At 36.4% G+C, this 25,212-nt stretch overlaps 2 protein-coding genes across 3 annotated transcripts in view; both read right to left on the bottom strand.

Annotated features, from left to right (window-relative positions):
- Nucleotides 1–8,748: 8,748 nt before the first annotated feature.
- Nucleotides 8,749–10,451, bottom strand: LOC121409408 (sphingomyelin phosphodiesterase 5-like). Its single transcript, XM_041601346.1, has one exon. It carries the CDS (start codon nucleotides 10,186–10,188, stop codon nucleotides 8,812–8,814), a length of 1,377 nt encoding a protein of 458 aa, XP_041457280.1. The 5' UTR covers nucleotides 10,189–10,451; the 3' UTR covers nucleotides 8,749–8,811.
- Nucleotides 10,452–15,037: 4,586 nt separating this feature from the next.
- The window catches only part of LOC121407568, a 20,713-nt gene continuing 10,538 nt past the window's right edge, over nucleotides 15,038–25,212 (bottom strand). For both annotated transcript variants that reach the window (XM_041598708.1, XM_041598709.1), the window contains 5 exons: nucleotides 23,105–23,183; nucleotides 21,535–21,828; nucleotides 20,513–20,653; nucleotides 19,594–19,846; nucleotides 15,038–18,854 (listed from right to left, as the gene is read on the bottom strand). In XM_041598708.1, coding sequence (XP_041454642.1) covers nucleotides 18,440–18,854; nucleotides 19,594–19,846; nucleotides 20,513–20,653; nucleotides 21,535–21,828; nucleotides 23,105–23,183 — 1,182 coding nt within the window. In that variant the 3' untranslated portion in view covers nucleotides 15,038–18,439. The remainder of the gene's footprint in view (nucleotides 18,855–19,593; nucleotides 19,847–20,512; nucleotides 20,654–21,534; nucleotides 21,829–23,104; nucleotides 23,184–25,212) is intronic.

Raw genomic sequence — 25,212 nt, 5'->3', positions numbered from 1 at the left:
TTGATTTCACATTACCAATACATAATTTTTTAACTGACATACATGTATGTCATTACTCTTACAGTTCAGACAACGTTTAAATCTACATCTATATGTACAAGGACATTATTTCTGAGAAATGATTTGGGGCGCCATCCTGTCCATTGTTTTAATGGCGTTCCGGTTTTAAATTCGGCGGCGCCTCATTTTATAATCGTGTGTGCTCGTGCATCTATCAAACGGAATGCTTGCCTCCGTCTGTAAAGTCCATTTCATCATGATTAAAATGTGCGTATTAGGATTATTTGATTATCAATAGCGGGATATTTACTGGCCGTTTAATATCCACCTTGTTGTCCAAGGCAGTGCCTCAGGGTGCATCTTAAAAATGTTATCTGGACAACTCTCAAGGTCTCAAGATCATTTTATTCTACTTAGATGCATACTGCCACAACAAGGATTTGTTTCCACTGCCTATATTGCATTGACTTCAAATCAAATCCGTAAACGTTATATTGCCACTAGCCACAGTACATGGCAGTTGGGTAATCATCCTTGTCTAAACATCGGAAACATAAATCTCAAAGGAAAATACACCAAACATATTAACAAACCACTCATTCTTTGCATGTACGATATGGAATCCTACTGATTTTTTATCAAGCCTCCATGTGAACTGATCTTTAAGTGTCAAGGGAAATGCACTCGAGAAGTAAACTATGGAAGAAGGAATTTGATTAGGGTTGCAAACGTTTCGGTCGAAAGAGGAGGACTAGAAAGTAGTGCTGATTTGAATGGACGTAGCAGGCTCTTAAAGTGTAGTGCTTTTAATTTGCTAACCGAATATAAGTCCTTTTGCAAGATTTGTGGCAAGTACGAGCAGTGTGACGTGACCCCGTGTGACTGCATGACTGTGTATATGCCCTGAAAGGTGTAACAGACTGTGATGGATATCTTCCAGTATTTGATACCGAAGAAAAGGGATAAATCTTTGGTCCAGTACCAACCTATCATCAGTTCGACCTGTACTCCACTCTAACATGCAAATGAACAGGGTTTTTAAGTCATGAAATCCTAATATGCGAGAATATACTATTTCCTATTGAAGTTGTATCTCTGTTTTATTTCCTCAAAAATCTTTAAGAACTGAAAATATACCTTGATTGTATTTAAGTATTTTTGTATTCAAGTATTTGTTTTCTACAAAGACTAACAATGAAAATAAAAACTGCTGAAATTCTCGGGGAGGATTTAGAGGCTTGATTTGACGGCTATACTCTTCATAGTGCACGGCGTTTAATCTTTGTTATCGAAACCATAGAGGCTTGCGTCAGTGCGATTGATGTTGGCATTCCTAATTGAGAAATTGAAACAAATGGGATTGATGGCTACTCTAGGCAATTTCATTTGCTACTATCATTGTTTTCTACCCCCTCAGTAGTCTATATCCAGTGTGTGTCTGCATGATCGTACGAGGGTGAGGGGTGTGGGTGGGTGTGTGTGTGAACACGTGTGAGTGGGTGAGAGCAAATCGACGCGTTCTTGTATTTTTGAATGGATATGATTGTGTTCGCTTGTAGTTTGAATTCATAAAAGTAAAAGTCTTTGATATTTATTAAAGTAAAAAGAAAATCAATTATTCTCATTATTAAGTGGATTTCTACTAAGCAAAATCACCCCAACCCCTCAGTATAACCCCCAAACCATCCACCACACCCAATCCCCTCCAATGATACTCAGTCACTGATTGAGTGTCTCCAATCAAGGACCTCGTATAGATGACACTGAGAGAGAAACAGGTCTTGATTATCTATCCTGTATGTTTATGTATTCTTCTCAAGATATCCCCATAGATTTCGTTCAATCTAGATGTCCTTTCAAACACCGTCTTCGTTTTCTTCCCCTTTTCACTATCATAGTTCGGTTACATCTCTCTCTCTTACTCTATGTCTACCCTTCTCCCTAAGGCTGTCTGATTCCATTCCCTCTTTCTACCGATATTTTTTTCGTAGTCATATTTATACTTCTTTCTCTTCTTCTCCTCTTTCTCCTTCCTCTTTTCTACCTTTTCTCCTTCGTCTCCTACTTCTTCTCCATCTTTTCCTTCTGCGTGATTTTATTTTCCTCCCTTTTGGGGTCGTCATCATCATAATCAGCATTATCACTCTCCTTATTATATATATACATATATATATGTTTATATATATGCACTCTAAAACGTTTATCCAATATTGGGTAAAATGGGAACATGCATGTTTGTATTTTGTTATTTTGTCAATTTTACGCAATGTTGCGTTGAAATTTACCCTTAAAACATGCATGTCGCCAAATATGGGGGAAAGATACCCAGCAGACATGCATGTTCCCTTTCTACCCAATATTGGGCAGAGTGTTACTCAGTGTTTTTATCATCATCATCATCATCATCATCAGCATAATCATCGTCGTCGTCGTCATCACTCATATACATTTGACCGTCATCATAACATTTTCTCCTAATACTCAATGAAAGAAATATCACAACCATCTTATCATACACACAAAGTTATGAATCACCTCCCATCCTGTATCTGACCAGCTATCATGGGCGGAAATCCCAGGGGGGACAGGGGGACGCCCCTACCGAAAATAGTAGGGGGGACACAATATCAAATGTCCCCCTACTATTTTTGGTCTTTTATTAAGGAGAAAAATACATCACTCACAATGGAAAAAATAAATGTATTTTGGACTAAATGACCTTATATTTTTGGTGAAAACCTTTTTTTTTGCTTGTCAAATTTTACAGCCCCTGGTCCCCCTACCTTTGGGGACAGATTTCCGCCCATGCCAGCCATGCCCCCTCTCCACATTGTATTTATAAACTATCTTTATCTCTATCTCTATCACTTTATATCTCTTTCTCCATCGCATCTTCTTTCACATGCATATCCCGTCATATACAACACTCCTTATTTGCCATAAACTTCCAAATTTTTCAGATCGAGTTGTAACGCTAGGAGTTTCACATAAACAAAGTTGGCTATTTTGATAAACACCGATTTCCCATGTCGTCTTGGATAATATGACTTATATTAATATCTGTAGCGCTGCATTCGATGAAAACGGTACATTATACAAACATATCTACCTTGCCTGAGGTGACTTTGGTCTCGGATTAGTATGCAATCAAGCTAAAGAAGCAATCACCGATTATTCATCATTCTGATTAGTGATTGCTAAGTGCAACGGTGTTGAAACTTAAGCAAATCGGAATTAATTAATCTAGAGATTATGTGTCATCATCACCCCTGAAATGAAAATAAGGAAGGAATTATACCTGTTATGGGAGAGGGATTAATTAATTAGTTTCATCTTTTGTGGAGCTAAGGACATATTTTCCCACTGGCCTAAGTTGAAAAACGTAGAAATATGATCAGTTACAAGTAAGATTCAAATCTGTGATAAACTCATTCAACTCCCCCCCCCCCCACTGTAAATATCTGGTATGACGCTAAAAAATTGAATTTTCAACATTACTTGATATCGGATAAAGAATTCATTTTTTTTTTATTTTTTACTTAATCGTTCTGTTTCCCAACAATAAGTAGATAAAAATGTTTGAAGATAACTACTGCTTACTGTACAAATCGTTTACCCCCCTTAAATAATGGATAGAAAAGGGGTAATTAATCCGCATCGAACTTTTTTAAAGATAAGAATGAGTATACGATTACCGCATAAAATCGAAGGTTTATATTTTCGCATTATTTGTTATATATACTATTCTGATTACTAGCTTACTCAAAGTATGAATGCAAATATTTTTTATTCAGGGTTATACTATTTGCATTTCTCCCCTCTAGTATCTTTGGATGATCAAAAGCTCATCCTAGCTATGGAGGTATCTATATAAGAAAAAAACATAATGATTGACCGTTGTACCCAGCTCACTATGAGAGTGGAAAAAATATAAATACTTTCTCTAATGTCTGAATTGAATTTTGGATGATTTTATGATTTGGACAAATAAATAATCATACTGCTTGTATTGAAAAAATATAACTAATCAATACTTAGTCGCACTAACACTCCTCTTTGAACATGCTAAAATTTCTAGCTAGCACACTACAAACTGAACCCTATTGAATAATTCACGTGCTTCTTCTTAGAAGACCTGAAGCACCATCGGATACGGAAAAAAGCAGAAACCATTCTTTCCTTGTCTGAAGTAGAATTAACATAAAACACTGTCTCCTGTTATATTCTAACACCTACAATGTTCAACTGTAGCTGTTGGTGCTTTATGCTAAGGTTATAGGAGTCGCACAATGGTAAAATATCAAAGTGCATGTTCACACTGGAATTCCTTCCCCAAATGAAAGGTGTTTTGAAGAGTACAGCAATTCTAAAACTTCGCCACTGTCAAGTTGATCGAGTTGAAGGAATCCTCTCACCGTGTTTGGTGCTTTAAAAGCCATGATGGGCGACAGCACGTAAATTTGATACTAAATTTAATATTTGAGTGCATTCTGATTCAAACAAGCGTTCAGAGTGACATTTTCTGACACCTACTATTTCCTGACCATCTTCCACATATTTTCTCACACATTAATAAATTTTCAGTCGTCTTTCTTTCCCCTTATATATATAAATATATATATATATATATATATATATATATATATATATATATATATATATATATATATATATATATATATATATATATATATATAAATATATAAAGATTCTTTAGTCAATTTTTTTGTTCGATCTTTTTACAAGCCTATACGAATATTATCGCACTTGTGGGTGGAAAAATATAGTGGAGGTATGGAGAACACATATTTACGCAAAAGGTATATTTTCTCATTTTTAAAATCGTTCGCCATAATAATTCAGGAATCATACGCATATTGGGAGGATCTCGATAATCGTACTTCTTCTTTCTATCAGTTAAGTAATATTTACGATAATCATCATGTCACAATCAGGGGCCGCGGAAAGGTTTTCAAAGGGGGGGGGGGGTGCTGACCATGCAAAAAAATCACAATCATTATATGGTCATTTTTACGTTTTTGTACACGGTTTTGGATAAAAGAAAGTGGGGGACTGAAGCCCCCGAGCCCCCCCCCCATGTTCCGCTGCACCTGACTGTCACCTTCTAAACCGACTCCAAACTAAATAAAACCATTACTTTATTCGAATTACTGGTCGGCATCGGTTTTTTTTTTCATTTTATCTTTTTATTTTAGGGGAGTGTGGTTGTTGGGGTGTTACCTTATATGGTATGATATGACTAATTGATAAGTGTTTGTTAGTTTTGGAAGTTTAGTAATATGAAGGATAACATTTTGTTTTAAACCGAAACTTCCTATCATATCTTGTAAGTCAGATTTTGTTTCATTTGAATCACATGCTATACCTTCTCGGTCTTTGCACTATCCTAAATTAGAAAGTAATATTTGCTTAAATTGGTGTTAAAATGAAAAGACCTGCATTTTCTTCTCTCACATCTTGCCTTCCTCTGCAGTACCACTATCTACTCCATGATGCATTATTGATTCATGTTCATATACAAGGCATCAACGCAAGGCATTTCCAACATTCTGCATAGAGCAATTATACCTTTCAAAAGCTGCATTTGATTGAAAATATTGTGTTGTCATGATTGTACGTATTGACATACGAAGTGAACGTATGAATAATTAATCGGTCCTGCACATCAACATTATGTATTATGCAGTCAAAACACTTGGATGAAAACGCGCGTCACATCTAACATGCGGATGGGGATTTTCATCTCGCTAATAACCCCACTGTATAATATTAGCTTCTAGTATTTCATTCTGTAGAATATCTCATGGAAGGGAGGGGGGGAGGTCCCCCTGGCGACTTTCCAATCCCACTTTAAACGCACATCACGCCTAGCACGCTGATGCGGACTTTCATTTCGCTAATAACCCCACTGTAACATTAGCTTCTATAGTATTTCATTCTCTAGTGTAGCTCACGGAAGGGGGGGGGGGAGGGGTGAGGTCCCCCTGGCGACTTTCCAATCCCAGTTTAATGGATTCATTCATGGTGGACGAGGATGAACTACTATTGTAATACAACAACGATACATGTCGTTGCCAGGCAACAGGCACTATTGATGAAGGAGATGAGATAAATGAATGGAAGCTTCGCTGCATGAGTTTGTACTTCGATATCCCCGACCCTATAAAACGAAATCCCGTACACGCAAATTGCGCATGATAATGGTGAACGTGTCTTACACATGCAACAGGAGATTACTCGAAGGTGAGATAGATTGTAATTTTCTTTAAGATTAAACATCATGAAATTCTAATCAGCCATTAAATTAGCCATTACGAAAATCAATAATGCAATAATCACATTCAACATTAACTGACTTGATCTGACCCATAGTACCACGATTGCCGTCTCCGGTGATAAATGAGGAATATACGCTGGTAACTAAGTCAGAATCATATTGCAAATAAATATAGGTACTTTGGATTTATTGATTTCCGCCCCGTTTTTCTTTATGAAACCCCCGGCATAATTCATTTTCCACCCCTTCTCCATCTAAGGATACAAAAAAAATTGATTAAAATGGGGCTATATAGTGTATGAGTATAATTGAAGAAAGTTTTTTTTACGATGATCTTATTAACGTTTGTGGACATTTACATCAACAAAATGAAGACGGTCATCAAAACTTGGCCTGAATATTTTTTATTTGAAATTTGTCGACTTCTACGACAATCTATTCAGATGAAGATACGTCTTCTTCATTGTCTTCTGGTTGAGGAAACCTCTCGTCATCTTCAATTGGATTGAGCTCACCCGGTAGATACTCCATCATGTCAATGTCATCCTATCTTAGCCACAGGTAAATTAGTTCTTCGTCTCGCATTCACGTGTAATACAAGCTTTGTCCCAAATCTTTACAGGTGTGTTGAAAGATATAGAACTACAAGGTGTGTAAAAAACCCCTGTGCGAATGTTGTTTCTCTTTGTCCGTCAACTGTGTTATGATGTCAATTTAGGCTATATTGCGTACCCATCTTCATTTTGCAGAAAAGTCTTGTTTGAGATAATCTATATAGTCCGACTAATCATGACTCGGTGACTAAAGCGAATAAAAGAAAGAGAAGGAAAGAGAAAGAAATATAAAGAGGAGAGAAACGCAAATGGTGATATTTCATAAAGTAATTCTACATGCGACTATTTATCTCAAGCGTTCCATATTTTTTTTATTATAATGTACATTCAAAATTGAAAAAAAAAACATATGGCGCGTCCGTTGCAGTTTAATCTTCATTAAAATAGCTCCATGCAAGATTTTATTATAAAAACATATGTTTCTTTGCATTATTGTTATTTGTTAATGATGACGGAGTTTCAACTTGCAAACAAATAAAAATATATATATATATATATTGGTATCAAGACGTCCCAAGACAAATGGGCATCTGGCAGAAAATTCATCGTGTGCTGGAGCTCCTTGGTGCCCCTCCTTTAATTCAAATCATTATGCCGCTGCACAATGTTTGAAGGCATCTACCGAATCGTTCCAATGCACCTGTCTTCCAACCTTATACTCCAGGTCCCCTCTCATCCTCCTAAATCGAATGTTAATCTTCTATTTCCGTACTGACCCGTATTCACCTTATCGATAGCAGCTTCAAACGTGTGCTAGTGAATGGCGTCTTGGAACGGAACCCCCTCTTTTCCATATCTTCGCTGATGAGGAAATTATCTCGTTTTAACGTTTTTTTTTCATTTATATCTCGATTTGATGATCATAACTTTGACACATGGTTAGAGTCACTCCCCAAAATTTACTTACAAATTTACGTAAATCAAAATAAATGATTTATCACGGAAATTTAAGCAAAATGCATATCAATTCACAAAACTCCAATTGTGTCACCGAAATGGATGTTTTTCCACTAGGGGGCGAGAATTATTTAAATGTATTATGAGAAAAGTTCGGCAATGTGATATTCTTTTGTAGTAAAGGTCTAATCAGATTATAAATGTGTTTGATTACTGATTCAATTTGATAAAGGATAGTTTGGTGTAGAATAGACAGAAACTGTTTATGACAAGCTTAGTAATGCTAAATCATGTTGAAAAGAAAGGCAACTTCTTATTTCTTGTAATTACATTGTTTAGATACAGATCTCATAGCAAGAGCTGGCGTGCTATACTAATCATTCTTATATAGTCATGTTTCTTGTCAATTTCAACATCTCTAATTCCAGTGAAAATAGTAATACTGGATTAAATTTCACGCCATGCCATTCAGGTCATTGTGCAGAGAAGCACACAAGTAGACGGGAAGATCTAAACATGCAGCACCTGCTTTGCAGAAAAGTGAAGGGTCGCCATGGTGGCGGAAGGAGAACCTGCCATTGGGAGGGTTTCAAAAACGAATCACTCTAACTTGGGAACTTTCAGAGAATTCAAAATAATTATGATGTAGCCCGATGGTATAACGTAGGTCACTGACGTTCGACAAGCTTTCTCGTCATACCTCTTGTGTTCGGCAGAGTTAATCATTGTGGTGGCGTCCGACGATGCTCACTAAGCAAAATATTTAAATTTTTAGTATTGAAGAGGTAGTGATTATTAATAGCAAGCAAGCACTCTGGTTATACTAAAAAGTATTCTTGATGGTAGATTTGCTCCAAAAGCAATCAAATCAATCGGTTATGAAATACTATTACTTATGTGTGTTTTAACCGGTTTATCAGTCAACTAGAAACAGAATATAATAGCATGCATATTCACGAGTATATTCATTCCAAAATGTCAAAACAAAACTAAGGTAAGGATTTAAGAGCTTACCTTGACCATAAGAACTCCCTTGGAAACAAATCTGTCCTCTTTTTGACTCTCCTTAAAATATTCAAATACTACATCCACTATGGGGTACCTGCTCCCAAACACCAGGCCACTGTTGAGCAGAAAACGGTTTACACTCCAAGAATTGACTCCTACATCGTACAGTATATAGCTAAAGTAATTGTGAAGAATTTTAATCAAGCGATCTGCTGCTCTTTGCTCGAAGACCTCTTGAAAGCAGATGAAATCAAGATGGGCAGGGAAGTTTGAACTAATGCCATGTTCGCATGGTCCAAGACGTTCACGAATGCTACTCTGACTGCAGAAGGACATGGGACAGTGGGTGATGGTCGTTCTAGGAATGGTGTTACCAGGTGTGGAAGGTCCTACGGAAGAAGCGTACTGACTCTGTGATGTCTGGAGTCTCACTGTAGATGTAGAACCTACAGAATCTGGTGATGATGGTGAGGAGATAGGACCACCACGACTTGGCACAATATCAGGAATGTCTACATCGGCTGATCCACCAGGTTGTGGTGGAAGTTCTCGCTGTTTCCTCACCTGGCTTCGAGGTGGCTTTGGTGATTGTTTACTGCTTCCTGCATTAGTCCTTGACATTCGTGGGGATCGTTGGGGATCTGGACTCCTATCCCTACGTTGGCGACGTCGGTCCTTGTCCCTCATAGGAAGAGTATCGTCTTTTGATACACTACCTCTTGAAGAATATTGTCTGTTCATGTCAAATTTCAAAACATTGTCCTCATCTCCTGCAAGGTGGCTTATGTTCTGAGGCGTCATTAAAACGGAGGTACTTGGTGAATGATAGATGCATGATTGTTTGAGCTCACCATCTGAAGGTGAGTGAATAAATATTTTGGGATTGGGTCGCAGTTGTGAGTTGACAATATGCGTGGCCATCTGTTTTGCCCTGTACTGCACCTGGCCAAGATTGTTCATCCTTGCCATGGCCTCAGGCATGAGACATGAGTCAACAAAGGCGAACTTAAAATTCCTCTTTTCAGATAAGTCAGTCCAGATTCGATTGTTGACGTTAATCAGGTAAGGGTTGCTTTTGAAGGAGAAACGATAAGGCCGACGGAACCTGGCCATAATGACCCTTAAGGCAAACCCAAGCCCTGCAAAGGGGCAGGAAATTATTATGATTGCTATCATGATTGGCACAAGAAAGATTAGAGTGATGACTCGCTCGTAGCATGGCATGGCATCACCATCCTGGAGCTCGTCAGTGGTCCTCAAAAATAGGGCCATCAGTTGATTTAAGTTCCAGGTCCATGGTAAAAGGAGGTAGAACCCTAATGAATAGAGCTTTTCCTGAAAGGAATAGTTAAACACTTTCTGATGCAGCATCTTGCTAGTATCTTACACTCCAAAATTCTTGACTTATCCTGCGTCAGGAGAGTTTCCTGTCATAGAGTTGCTACCATACACTTATCCATTTTTGTAACATCAGAGATGGATGTACGAAAAAACGTGATACAGATTACAGTGGTTGGATAAACCATCGTACAAAGGATATCCACAGGATGTCAACATTGTGCTTCGCTCTGTTCGCCTCGGTGGAGCAGACATTTGCATAATTGATGAAAAGCGAACATAACATTCATTCAGATCCACCGTCCTTGTCTTTACCAGACGAATCCATACGGACAGACGGGTCACCGGGTATGATGTCTCTTCACAATGAAGCAACACGTGTACCGATATGATCAATTCGAAAAAAACTTTACTCCATAAAAACCAATGCGAGCCATGAATCCACAGAGCATGAACGGTTCACACGTTTAGCATTTTGTCCGCCGTACTGCAAGATGCGAATAAATGCACTAGAGAGACGTTGCCTTAGTGACCATATGGCATATGAGAAGCGACGTGAGAGAGATCCCCATATCATCCAACATTCATAGGAATTGCAATTTAGAAGTGAATTTCTTACTTAAGCCAATGCCCATAAATCCAACGTGATCTCTCCTCTATCAACTCGTGCGATGAAATCTATTCGCAGTAAGTCGATTGGCGGGAATGTCCGATTGTTATTACTTGTTGTTAAAGAACAGAAGGCACGGTACGTCGTGCTTGTTTTACGACTCACTCCGGCAATCATTTATCCACGGTTTTATGACACGTGTAGTAGAGTTTGTCATCCCTAGATGAATAGTCACTTGAGGTATACCTGGTAAAAGTTAAGCCAAGAAACTCATCAAGAGATTCATTATACTCATATGAATGAAGACTGTTTTTCAAATTCAAACTGTATATTAATCAAGGTGATCGTGATGATGTTAGTGCAAATGAATAAAACTACAGTACAGAAACGAGTTGTATTGCCTGACATTAAAAGTGTTGAATGAGCGTTTAATTGGTATTATTGAAAGCATCACGCTGATTATTAACTTATCAAAAATGTGTTTTTCTTCCGAATCATTCGCTTCCATTAAAGGCAAAGAAGATTTAGCAGCTTTCACATTGCAATTCTGATATGAAATTCCAAATGAAAATTAACCGAGGAATATCAAAATCTTTGCCATACACCTGTTTGAATTATCCACTTAAATTCCTCCACGCTACTTCCACATCTAAAGAAGACGAAAAGCTTGGCGGCGTCATTACGCGGCGAACACGGTAAGCGATGCAGATCGCCCACAGTCACAATAACTACGGCTTCAATCACAACACACAACCGCCACTTAACACAATCTCCAAGAATAGCAACAAATCAACTCGCGTCCGTTGCTCGCTCGTTCGTTCGTTTACTGTCTCTCTCGTGTGTGGTGGTTGTATCGTCCAGTGCTTGGTCAGCCATCCGTAGGCCACGGCCTTCCTCAATCCTAATATCCCGAACGCACTGCGTTTTTTTTTAATGGCCACAAATTCGATAGCACGACCGTACGCTCCCATTTGCCCGCCTTCCTTGAATAGCGATGAAATCGGAAGCTTACAATGAGAGAACGCATTTTTATACACGAAACACCTGCAGCCCACTTCAAAATAGGAAAGAGATCACACTTTCGGTACAAATCAGTTCTCACTGCAACGTGCAGTACAAAATGAATAGTTAAAAGAAATGTAAAATACCTCTCTCACTTTACCATCAACCCTGCCTATTTGTCCCCGGTATCTGTCTATCGCTTTTTTTCTCGATTTTCCTTTACCTTGATCATTTTTAAAAGTTTACACCGAAATGTGAAAGTTGATCACGTTTATTAAAATGAAAACTTTAATTTCTGGGGCACCTAACAAAAAAACTTACCAACGATCGTAGAATATTTTTCTACGATCGATTCCATTGACTACAATATACAATCAATTAACTCAAGTGTACGATTAATAGTTAACCTTTGTCTTACGGGACCCACATCATAAGAATTTAGGGAATATAAGCTTAAGAGCATCATTAATGCACCAGGTCCTTCATCGTAAAGATTAATATTGCGTTGAATTTAAACATTAGTGTTAAATTATTTAATCTTGAATTCTTTTATAGTACACAACATTGCAAACAACATTACAAACTAAAATTTTCAGTGAAATCATCATTTCAGTAATGTATAAAGGAACGAAAACTGTGGGAAGGGGAAGTTTTAAAAGGGCAGCCTTTGCTCTTGAGCGTAGGTTGATAAACTTAACCGGTTCATAAAATGTCCACCCCCTTCTTGGGGGCTATATAACAAGAAAATTAGCTTGCTTTTTACGTTCGCATTATTTATGAGCTTATACATATCCTCACGAGGGAATCAAAAGGTTGTTAAAATGTCCCTTTTCATGTCAGATAAGTCAATGGCATGAAAATGAAAACGAGGAAGCGTAACGGAGGAGTACTGAAGGTAGATTTGATGCATCGTATCTTAACTCAAATAATTGTTAAACCAGGTTACCCTTTTCCGTAAAAAAATCTTATGCCTCTCAAAAAAGGGGAAGGGGGGGGGCCAGATGTTCCCCTCCCTGGATTCGCCACTGGTAATGATAATTATGCAATCCATTTACAAAACGTCTTTTCATACGATACAAGCGTGTTGAACAAAGATTAGTTAATACAAGTAGAATATCTTCAGAATTGAAAACTACACCTTCATAATGAAAAAGTCAGATTAGAATAGGTAGGTTTTGAGACAGTTCTTGATTGAAGTGTTTGAAAATATTATTCTTTGATAGGAAGGCGGATTTCCATGTTGATGTTTTTAATGGCGCCCTCGTAACAATAATCATAAATCATATGTACCATAATTATGTTTTGGGATATCTGTTGAAAGGGCCCTGTCAACCTCTGGTTTAGCAGTTAGATGTACAAGAAGTGTATAGCTAGATGTTGATGCAAATGCATTGGAACTACGTACATTAGCCTTTAAAAAAAAAAGTGTGAAGAAATTCTAGTGACATTTCAACAAATTTTCATTGAGCAGGAAAATTTGAGTACAGTGTGTGTGTTTGAATTTTGTCAGACGTGTGTATCAATCAGAAATGATTATTTACGTCTGGGACCGACCTTTAACGTCACCATCCGAAAGACGTGACCAGGGCTCGAACCTCTGCATCAATTTGTAACTTCCCCACAGCTTGGATTACAGGCGCACGCCACAACGCCCAGTAGATAATCATGCATCCTACTGGCCGTAGAGGGATAGCGCATCGGATTCTTCGCTCTCAAGATTTATTAACAAGTCAATTGACGAGTACAAGGATTGCGCAGGACAGGATGAAATATTTCACCGACCCTCCCCTAGTCTGCAGGCACAGACCCTCATTGGAACTTTGATCAACAAGTGTGCCTCCACGCAAAGACTAGCACATACAAAACTTGCTGTTCTAATACTGAGCGAGAGAGCCTTCAGTACAGAAGGCATGAGTAGGCTGCACATTCAGACCCTTATTTCGAGTGAAGGGTTTGCCCAGCAGACTAACCCTCCTCCATCTTTCCCTCTCTCTCTTTCTTTCTATTCATCTATCTATCGTGAGCGTTGAGGGCCATTTGGGAAATAAAAAGCGCATAATAAATACTGGGTATTATACGTTTCCTGTCCATTTTCATCAGAGTTGCATTTAGGTTACTGGCCGTTCAAGTTAAAAGATTTTTTGTCATTTATTCAGCATTTCTTAATTTCATTGGATGAAATTTCGACGAAATTGGACGGGAAAAACTATATTATTATTATTGGGTATTAAATTAATTATAGCTTAAACAATAATGTCTCCCTGTCTCTCTCGCGAAATCAAGTTTCTTTTTTAACTAATTACATAATTGGCAAGTCATTCTCGTTTATGTTTGTTATTTTTCTTATTCTTAGTTATATTTATAGCTTTCACTTGCATTTCTGTTCGTAATTACTCTTACAAACTTAATAGCATATTTCACGTCTTAACCCTTATTAAACTGGGAGGGGGGGGGGACAATTTGACCCCTCTCAACAAATTTTGCCGCTACGCCGCCGCGCAATTTTATTTTACCACACCGCTCACTGTCTTTTTAACTTTCAAGTCTTGCGCATCTTTTGAGACCAAATTTGCGACGCCCGGGTACGCGGTTCTGAAATTACGCAATATTTTGTAAGCGCATGTCAGTCCCAAAATTGCTAATAAACGTGATTACGTGTACAAACTCAAAGCAATTTGTGTTTTTCAACTAAAAATCATAAATGTGTGATTATTTTACTTTTTTGGTTTAGATGGATTTACTTTATGATATTTAGATCGCAAAAGGGTCCCCGACAAAGTTCATCGAAAAAAAACAATAAAAAACAAAGGTTTGAAAAAAAATTAATAAACAATAAAATACATAGAAAATTATTAATTTTTTTGAATTTTTTTGTAGATCTTTGTTAGAAATGTAAGAATCTATATGTTCGCTAAGAATTTGCATTCTACTAGCTACATAAATTGAGTTAAAGGCAAAAACATACACAAAAAATAGGGCAAATTTCACACGCTTATTTGCATATTTCATTAATAAAAATATATAAGCAATAAAGTTTTTGAAGTTTTACTATACAGTCTTGTAGTTTACATCCGGCTCTACGCGCGTGCAAATTTTCGCGGCGATCGCGCAATCATCGGCCGAGATCTGGGGGGGGGGGGGGGGTCAAATTGGCCCGTCTATGTTTGAAATAGCTCAGTAGAGAGAGGAAATCATTCAACACGTTTGAAACTTCACATTCACATATCATCAGATAATTACGAATAACTAAATGACTCAAATGCGCATTATTACGTTTGTTTTCATTCTTTTATTTAATTCTGTCAATAAATTATCTATACAAGCAAGTAATCAAAATATTGACATGCTCCTTTACATAATGACAAAGACCATACCATGCACTATACAATATAGAATTTATACCTCGGTCACATTTGCTCTCCAGCGGCCGTACGGCGAGTCGAAAACGACTTATGTAATGGCAACATAAAATATAGGTGGTTTGAATGAAAATGATTAAACGGCTGTTTTCGGCCACCGTATAGAGCAAATATGACTGAGGTATTAATTAGCAAATACTTGTCAAGATAACAATGCTTTTCATTTTAATAATACATTCAAGTTTGAACTCTCGATTTTGCTCTCGAACTCTCGATTTCGGGGCACAATTGTTTAATATTTTTATATGTTTTTTTTATTATTATGAAAATATATCATGAACTCGATAAGGATGACATTTAGTTTCAACTCCGAACAGTTGTAATCAAAAAGACTTTATTAATTTCAGATAATCGAATATGAAGACAATTAATAAAATTAATTAATAAATTACTTAGAATCAAAGTGATTGAGGAAAAATAATGTTATTAATTCAAATCATTACATAATGTATAATTATATGACTGAAAGAGCTTCAAACGTAACAGAACACTAGAGAGTAACATAAATATATACAAATATATAAATATACATGCTGAAGATAATGCTTTCATTGCCATTTACATTGTAAACTTCTGAAAAAGACGGAGGACCGTCGAAAATTCGAGTGAACGATAAAAAATTTATTGGCAATGAAAGCATTATCTTCAGCACTAGAAAACAAGGGGAAAATAGCGCTGCAAAGTACAGGTTAAATATATACAGTAATTATTACATTGTCGGCAGTATAATACAAAATGGCGAGTGACTTTCATGTCAATATGCAACCAATAAAACAAAACCGAAATGCTACACCTGAAATATGAAACAAAGTAAATCAGGAAGTCATCCAATGAAACACTAATAGTATATAGACTTTGCTTAGCAGGGCGACTATAATAATCATGGTAAATATCATAATGCCTTTTTCCATACAGGTCAACCATATAGTAATTTCAATGTTCGCATTAAGGAACCTTCAATAGAATGCTTATCATTCACATCACGTGACTATGGTCATCATTAAACTACAGAAAAAAACAATCAAAATCATGAAACAAACTGTAATCTATGGTACCAAGTCAATCGAATTCCAGATAGAAAGTGGGTGGTATGCTGTTGCTGTGCTAAACAGTAATTTTAAACTTTGCTCGACGTAAACATGAAGTGGCAGAAATTAAAATTAAAAGTCCATCATTGTGCAAGGTAAAACAAAATTAATCTGGTTACCGATCTTCAGTGACGTTTGCTATTTAAGAGTTCAAAGGAAGTTCAACAAACGAATGTTGAGAAAATTGACCAATAATCTTCAAAACTGCAGCTAAAAATATTAGAAACGGATCGCTGGTGTTTGAATTTCAAAACTTCTGTTTAAAAAATACCAAATATATACGTCAACCAAGCTTTAATATCGGGGACGTGTAAACAAGTTGAAATATGAGTAAGCAAGGTCCTCGAGCACTTATTGAAAGAAAAATTCCATATGCATTCTTTCGCTATAATAGTCTCATAATTTCTCACAATTTTATTTAATTGACCGAAATGACAAGTGCACATATCCCCATTTTGTGCGTCAATAACCTTGTCTGACACTGTGAATATGTAAAACAAACAGTACATCCACGGTTTGAAATATGATTTCCTGTTCATTATCATCACAATTCTGAATCACTGTTGTTCTTTTTTTTCTTAAAATATAAGCTATTTTTACTAAATAATAAATAATCATAATTTTTCTTTTGTACATAAAAGAGAAACTAGCATCCAGATCCCATGACCAATTTTGGAATAGACGAAGTCAATAATATTTGTAATTGATTCGCCATGAGATACATGAACCATTATATCTGGGATATACATAACATGTTAGATGACACTCTATCGTAATATACTACCATCATGCACAAATTTGAGCTGTGATTGGCGAAAATTTTGAAAACGTATGTATTTTTATCGATGCACTTGAATTGAGAACTACTTCTACAAGAGAGAAAAATAGAGCAAAAATAAACATGAAAATGTCATCAAATCGAATGTAAAATGAGGAATTCATTAAATTTTACAATTCGGCTTTCAAGAGTAAAACGCTCATCATGTGGACAATTTCTGGTTAAAGGGAAAGATGACGTCACCCAATCGTTATTTCTTTCGGGTTTGACTTTAATTTGTTATTGTTTTAATGTATCTGTCAACCGTAGGTGGATGGAAGCATTATGTATGTTTTTGTGAAAATTTTCCTTGTTATAATTTTAAATAGCTTTTATCTCATGCTTGAACTTGTGGCAACGCCATTGCTGCAACGTATTGTGATTCAAGGAGGAGCTCCCATATTGTTAAATATGCAGAAATTGAAATAGTCTTCTTACAATAACATATATAATAAACAGTGTGCCACGTCATCAACTCTCTCATCAGCATATCGCATGTGTTAAGTATAACCGGGTTTTGTGTGAAAATAAGTAAAATTTTAAACTATTCAAACTTTTTTATTCTACATAAGATTTTGATGAAATTTTCAGTATTATGGTCATTTGAGCTTACCCTTTTCTTTCAAATTAACTTTTGTTGGGCTAGACATAAACTGTAATAGCAACGGTAAAAATAAAAATCCAGTATTCATTAATTATGAAAGCAACATCACAGTTTTCTTCTTCTCCTTGTATTTGTAATTGCTACATCAAGGCCCTGAACATAAACACTGATTTATTAGGTCCTTATGACAATGCTAGGATTATCATTATTATCATCATTATCATCTTAGAACATAGTCAAAAAGAGAGATTTGGGGTGAATGAAATCATTTTATTTCCAATCTTCTTAAATATTACATGCTGACTTGATGTGGGAGCTTGCAGATGGTGATTAACATGGGTCAGTGGATAGTGCTTTATATTTCTTTAATTTGACCACATTGGCTTGATTGAGTGAATAAATTCAAATTATGGAGTATACCATTTTACTCTGTATCTAAATATGGCTTTCTCATTCCGTAGACCGATCCCTGGATTGTAAATTGTTTTCAGCTGACAATTTCAGTGTATGTCATACTGACAAAATGCTATTATTGTATGATATTATTTCTTTAAATTTCCAACTCCAGAAATCGGCTCTTTCAAAAATACGCAGCTTTCGATCATTATACCACTTTATCTCGTATTTCATGCTTCGCAGAATCAATGAAAAAAGAATAATTATGAACATTCGATGACATGTATTTATATTTAAAATTTATAGATCCATTATTAAACAAAATCATCATTAATGTATTCAAGATGGTCAGTCTTTAGTACTCTGTCTGGGTTCAGTGGAAATGGCAAGTAGGCTTGAATGTAATGATTCCATTAACTCGGTCGACCTTACATCAGGGTTGAGAGTTTTAACCATCTCACAAGCTCGTGTGGGATCAATCCGAGCCCACACTAATTTAGTTGTTATGGTTGAGGATGGTTTGTCCCACTTCTGGGCGAAGCTGATCCAAACTGCTGGCAGTTCCAGTTCTCTCTGTTTACCTGATGCAACCTTGAGTTTTATCTTTTCCTCGAAGCGCTCCCAGTTGAAGATCTCAGTCGCTTGATTTCTCATAAGCTCTTCTGCGCTACCACCTTTTTTACTTTCAGTACCAAGCCAAAAGAGCTTGGTATTTGATCTTCTTGTTGCGTATATGTTTCCTTCCCTTGAGCACAGCAGAAGGCTATAAGAAAATCAAAGAAAACAAACTGGTAAGATAAGAAGAAGCAGTCTTGACTTGTTCAACTAGAATGTCTTTTTACCTCAGTTGATACCATCATTTGAATCCGTGACCCCCAAATCTAACACAGATCTCATTTTTATACGCACACATATAAGCCAAGTTAAAAATTGATACTTCAAACTTTTGTTTGGTTATTATGAAAATAGAATATTTTCATGTGATCTCTGTGACCTTTGAACTTGATCCCCAATTCCAATCCAGTTATACTTACATACATGTATTTATAAGCCAAGTTCAAAATTGAATCTGGTTCAAAATTTATCACGAAAATTATATATATCGATTCATGTAATGACCCCTATGACCTTTGACCTATGTCGTCATGCCCCATTAGGCTTACTAATCAGATCATTGTAACCTACATATTCATAAGAGTTTTGAGTTGATGCCTCAAATAGTTCTTCTGTTATCGCAACAACAAGATATTTCAATGTAAATATATGACCTCTGTGAGCTTAAACTTTTGACATTGATACCCCCAATGCAAAGAGAACAATCCTCAATATGAATGAAAATAGTAATAGCACCTGGATCCTTTATACCGCAATCTCCCTATAGATGAGGATAAATGAAGTAAGAATATGGTAAATTTGAAGAAAGGAATTACAAATGATTTTGAACAATTTTTTTCTTCTTAGTCGAAGTTCATCCTAAAAAATTCAGCTTTGTTATATCATACCCTCTATAGAAGTTCTGCAAAATCTTATCCACCGTGAATCGTTTCTGTTTCTCGTTGGTCCAAGGGAAGTCTTTCAAGGAACCATCTTCTTGTTGAATCTTGGTTGGAATGAGAACTCGATCTGTCTTGTCTGGTAGAGGAATAGGAGGCTTATCAGACAGCTGGTAATGAAGCAAGCATCCACCCGGCCTGGTGACTTCTTTGTGTACCACGAGATTTGAAAGGAACTTGACGCTGACATCGAAAAAGTCATCTACAGCAACGACAACAACAACAAAATATCATAACCTCGGAATCATTCCCTGAAACAAGGGCCAAGGCATAAATCCATACAAAAATGTACATACCATTATATAATCTATTTCATACTCACTGTAACGCTGTTTTATATTCCTTGATAATTTAAGCATGAACTTTCAGCAAGATGCAATGGCAGTTGTTCCAGTGATAATTGTTCCTATGGAATATCTGCATATGAAGCCAGACTTAAACCCTAGCCTCAACCCCCACCTTTAGCGACTATCGTCATTGTGGTCTGTGCAATGTATTTAGTGCTTTGTAATTCTAAAATAGCATTACTGATAGAGGGGCAGAATGTGACAGAGAATGGTTGAACAATCGATCTCTGTCAAACTTCTCTAAGATTGTTGATTTAACTTAGTAAATAATTTGTAAATAGATTTGTACTATATTAATCTTGAAATATTATTTCATTAGATAATTCCCTTCTTAAAATAAAAAGCTGAATACAGTTGATATGCAGGTATATGTAAGTAATATTATAAGTAAGTGATAAAATAATTCTGATACTGCACAACTAAGCAAACTCCTAGCTCCAATTTGAGAGTAACGCTAAATTGATGTAAACTGTAACACCTTATGAACCATATTATAATGAATTTAAACAAAAGCAACTTACACTCTGGCAATCTATAATTTCGATAATAATCTTCTCCAGCAGTTCTGGTTGCACCATTAGATGTTTTGGCAACAGTAGTCTGCGATTGACTGCTGTCTGGTTGAGCTTGTCTTTGGGTAGCAACTCCACTGGATGTTACCACTGCAGTCAAAAAATCATTTGTATTAATTGGTACATGAATGCATTTCATTGCATACAAAAATCAATTTCATGCAATCATTTACTTGTACTTCATTGTATGAAACAATCAATATCATGCAATCATTTACTTGTACTTCATTGTATGAAACAGTAATCATGCAATCACTTACTTGTATTCAATTGTATGAAACAATCACTATCATGCAATCATTTACTTGCATTTCACTGCATTTAAACAATTCCTATCTTGCAATCATTTCCATGTATTTCATTGTGACATTTTAGAGATTCAAGATATTGTCTCCAACCTTCTGTTTACCACATCAACCTTTTTATTGCTGCAATGATAGTAAAGAATGCTTTACAGATTTTGTAAAGGATACCAGTTCTTTGCTAATCGTGTTTGACAGACTCCTCTCTTAACCCCACTTATACACTGTAAAACTGTTGTTAAAACTGACACCAGTTGGTGTTAATAGAGGACCACACCCTGAGGTGTTAAAATAACACCCTAGAGATTGAACATAACACCAAAGAGTGTAAATGTAACAACCATAGGTGTTGTAATAATACTTATAGGTGTAAAACTAACACCACCAATTTTACACCAGTGTAAAATAACTGGTGTGGTCCTCTATGTACACCGGTTAACACCACAGTTTTTGCTGTGTACAAGCAAAGGAGAACCATTTCAGTGTGATGTGATATAAAAGACACAATCTATGTTGGAGTTGATATCAATATTTTGTAGATCTGTGCCGATACGGTAAAATATTTTAACTTATCGCAAATTCAAACATATGATTTGATAACAAGACACAGAAATACATCATTGTGGCTGTCAGATGTCAATGTGAATCGTTATTGCTGATTAGACTCACTTGAGGAATTTTTAGAAGAATTCAATTCGATGGATCTCAGGCTTTCTCTGAGAGTAGAAGGATCTGCCATGGCCACCCTTTCAATATCTGAGCCCAACCTCATCGGTTCAATCTCAGCTAAATCACTGTCCATCCTCTCTGATTGTATAACATCAGAACTGGTAACAGGAACGACCTGGGCTTGAGGTGGCATGGGTGATCCAACACCAAACATAGGGTCATTGTAGAGACTTTCGAAAGCAGAGCTCTGTTGGAAACTTCTTTCGGGACTCCCTTCCGCCATACCGCTCAGTTCTGTGCAAGCAGAAGAAAATTGTATCTTTCTTGTCTATCAACAAACTACTTAAGATCTTTACGGACCAAAACACATTTATACATAGGAAACAGTAGTAATAATAGTAACAATATTGATAATAATAATGATAACATAATAATAATAAGTTGTTTGTAATATTTCATTGAATTTGAAACAATATATAGTAACAAATTGGAACAAAACAACTCATTTTCGAAGGCATTAGTATTAATTAGAATTATACACGAGACATATCTTTATATCAATTCTAACATACTGTATCTAGAAACAGTGGAGTGTTTGGACTTTTTCACATGTAACAAAAACAAATGTGGGTAAATATGCTAATGCCAAAACAAAATCATATATTGTAAATAAAATGTGGACAAGTAATTTTGTGCATTCAGGAATATACCCACCATTCCACACACCCAACCATCCGCACCCACACAAGCTTCCTAAAACATTCAATAAATAAAAAGTAGAGTGTATATTTCCCTATGATCCATTATCTCTGTAGTTATGTCTTCCGTTGATCAACATGAACAACCGTCCTACTATACCAACCCTCTAATGGCTTGCCTGATTTGGACGCAGTTACTTAAGTTGAGCCCTTCACAAGTGTGTGTGGGAGGTTGTGTGTGCGCGCGCGAGAGAGATAATTACCGTGTTTACACTTGGCTTTTGCATCGGCTCGCGGTTCTGAACCGCGAGCTGTAACAGCGTGTAAACGCAGTGCAAGATAAACCAAATTGGTTCTGAACCAAAAGCCGATCAATTGTAAACACGGCAAATGTGTTATATTTGAGGGTTGGTACGCGCGCGCGCGCGTGTGTGGAATGCATGGAGACATCTATGGTGGAATGACAAATGTGTGTTTTTCTGTATGCACGGAATGACTTTGTTTTCAGTCTTCATCTAGCAACAAGTTGGGGCAACTGACATTTTACCTCATTTCGGAGATTGTCTCGTAGTAAGTCATGCATTTAAGGGTCCACATGAAAATGATACATGCAGAAAGAATCACTCTATCAGGACATATCAAAATATCAATTATTAAATATTCATACTTCGGACAAGGCAACTTCAAACTGATAGGGCATTTTTCTGACTTAATCCGCATACATGTAGGCATGTACATGCAAGCGTGTGGGGTGTACGTGTGTGTGTTTGTTTGCGTATCTCTTGAATAAGGTATTCTTTTGGGGGAATTTCACTTATTTTGTTTTCTTTTACACAAGGTAAAATACTACTGAGACTGTATTGAATACATACCGATGGATTGTGCCAAACCGTTGGAAGGACTAGAGCCGTTAGAATATCGGTTGAAAGGGCCTGGGCTGGTGAGAATATCCTGTTGTACATATTCAAAGAATTGAAGAGTCGAAATTATTAACATAGAATGGTTGAATGGCCCGTCATGTATATAGGGTTATGTGATTACTGTATCCTAAGTAACAGTTGTGTTTTTATAAAGTGCATAGGCCTACATTAAATCAGTTTAGTTCGTATTTATTTCATCTCTAAAAACAATGAGTACAAATTATTTGCATCAAATACACACATCAAGTATACAGATTAATAATAGAGCGAATGAATCATACAAAAATAACTTAGGATAGATACAATGATATAATTTGGCCTGTATGGTCATAGAAGAAATTAAATAGGAAGACTTAAAATAAATCCAGCAATGGCATTGTGAGATAAACTAAAAGCGAAGTTCCAACGCCTATGAAGAATATTATGCTTATGTCACAAAACAAAGTAAACGAATATGCCTATATAGTCAACTTTACTACCACTGCTTTAAAGTTATTTATCCCTCGGATGCGGTCGTTATGGTTGGGCCTTGTCTTACTAAGAGCTGTTATAAAATTCAATCTCAAAGTAAGAATAACCTAAATTTTACCTTCTGTTTAGAGTTAACAAGACAGCACACTTTCGGATCAATATCAGTTTGATTCAAATTTATTGCCATTTTGTTGGGTCTTAATCTTAAACTGTTCTTGCAAAGATATGAGCAAAAAAATAATAAAATTTTTTAAAAGCGTTTGCAAATTCGTAGAGAAGTAAGAGGTGCCACATTCTTGGACAAAAATCGAAGGCTATCTTGGTATGATCAGGGGAGCGTTTCATGAAAGGACTTGTCGAACGTTTTATCCGACAAGTCCCATGTTATCCGACAGTTACTATAGTAACAATGCCTCTCAGTCAATCAGAATCAAGAAAAGATGTCAGATCTGACAACTTGTCGGACAAAAATGTTGATGAAACGGTCCCCAGGCTTGAAAGCCTTGAATGCAAAATTGCTTTACAGTCGCATTTCACTCTAGTTTAACCCACAAAGCAAATAATCTAAATTCATATTTAGAATTCTGAACAGGTTTTTTTCTTTCGATTTTTATTTTGTGGTGACAAGAAGAAAAAAACTCAAAGCCGCCCTTTTTTCTTTTCTCCCTTCGCCCCCTTCCCCTTCTCTATTACCTCTTTTTTTATGGGGCGTTTGTCATTCTGGTCGGTTTGACGGTAGCATTACGCATGCGTAAAATGAAAGGAATTTGCTTCATTGTTTCCCATTGGGGAGGATGTATATGAGAATTAAGTACGGTTCAGAAACTTTGAAATTCATCAATTTTTGTTCACTCTACACGTATATACAGTCAAAATGCCGTTTAGAATTTTATAATAATAGTGTTTGATATACATATGCATTATCAACTTCCACAGTTAAAACAACCATGCTTAATTTCTTGAATATTAAATATCAACATGTGGAGCGCCTCTGTCTCACCTGCATTACGCGATTCAATATAGCAGCAATGCAGACTTTGAAAACGACTATAAAACATTATTAAAAAAAACACCATTCACATGATAATAGAATAATATCATTGACCCAAAATGACATATAACCTTGATCATGTGACCAAAGACTTTGTCCGCATTTCATGAACTATATCCATAAAATCACAAAGTTATGATGGCACTTCAAGAAATACCCCAAATTTGGCCAAAGTTTATTGACCTTAAATGACCTTTGACCTTAGTCATGTGACCTGAAACTCGCACATGATGTTAAGGGATACATGGTTACTCTTATGTCCAAGTTTCAAAAACTAGATCCAGAAATTTTCAAGTTGTGATGACAATTCCCCAATTTTCCCCAACATATCCAAAGATCGTTGATCCAAAACGACCTTTGACCTTGGTCATATGACCTGAAACTCTGGCAGAATCTTTATTAATACACCGCTACCCGTATGTCCAAGTTTCATGAACTACGTCCATAAACTATAAAAGTTATGATGACAATTCAAAACATTAACCTTGGTTGAGATTTCGATATTGATTCCCCCAACATGGTCTAAGTTCATTGACCT

Source organism: Lytechinus variegatus, chromosome 2 (assembly GCF_018143015.1).
Source record: "Lytechinus variegatus isolate NC3 chromosome 2, Lvar_3.0, whole genome shotgun sequence".
NCBI classification, from domain to species: domain Eukaryota; kingdom Metazoa; phylum Echinodermata; class Echinoidea; order Temnopleuroida; family Toxopneustidae; genus Lytechinus; species Lytechinus variegatus.
Note: the sequence above shows the minus strand (reverse complement) of the source record. Positions and strands in the feature narration are given on the sequence as shown.

Coding starts and splice junctions, on each gene's coding strand:
- LOC121409408 (XM_041601346.1), bottom strand. CDS start 10,188: ATGCTGCATCAGAAAGTGTTTAACTATTCCTTTCAGGAAAAGCTCTAT.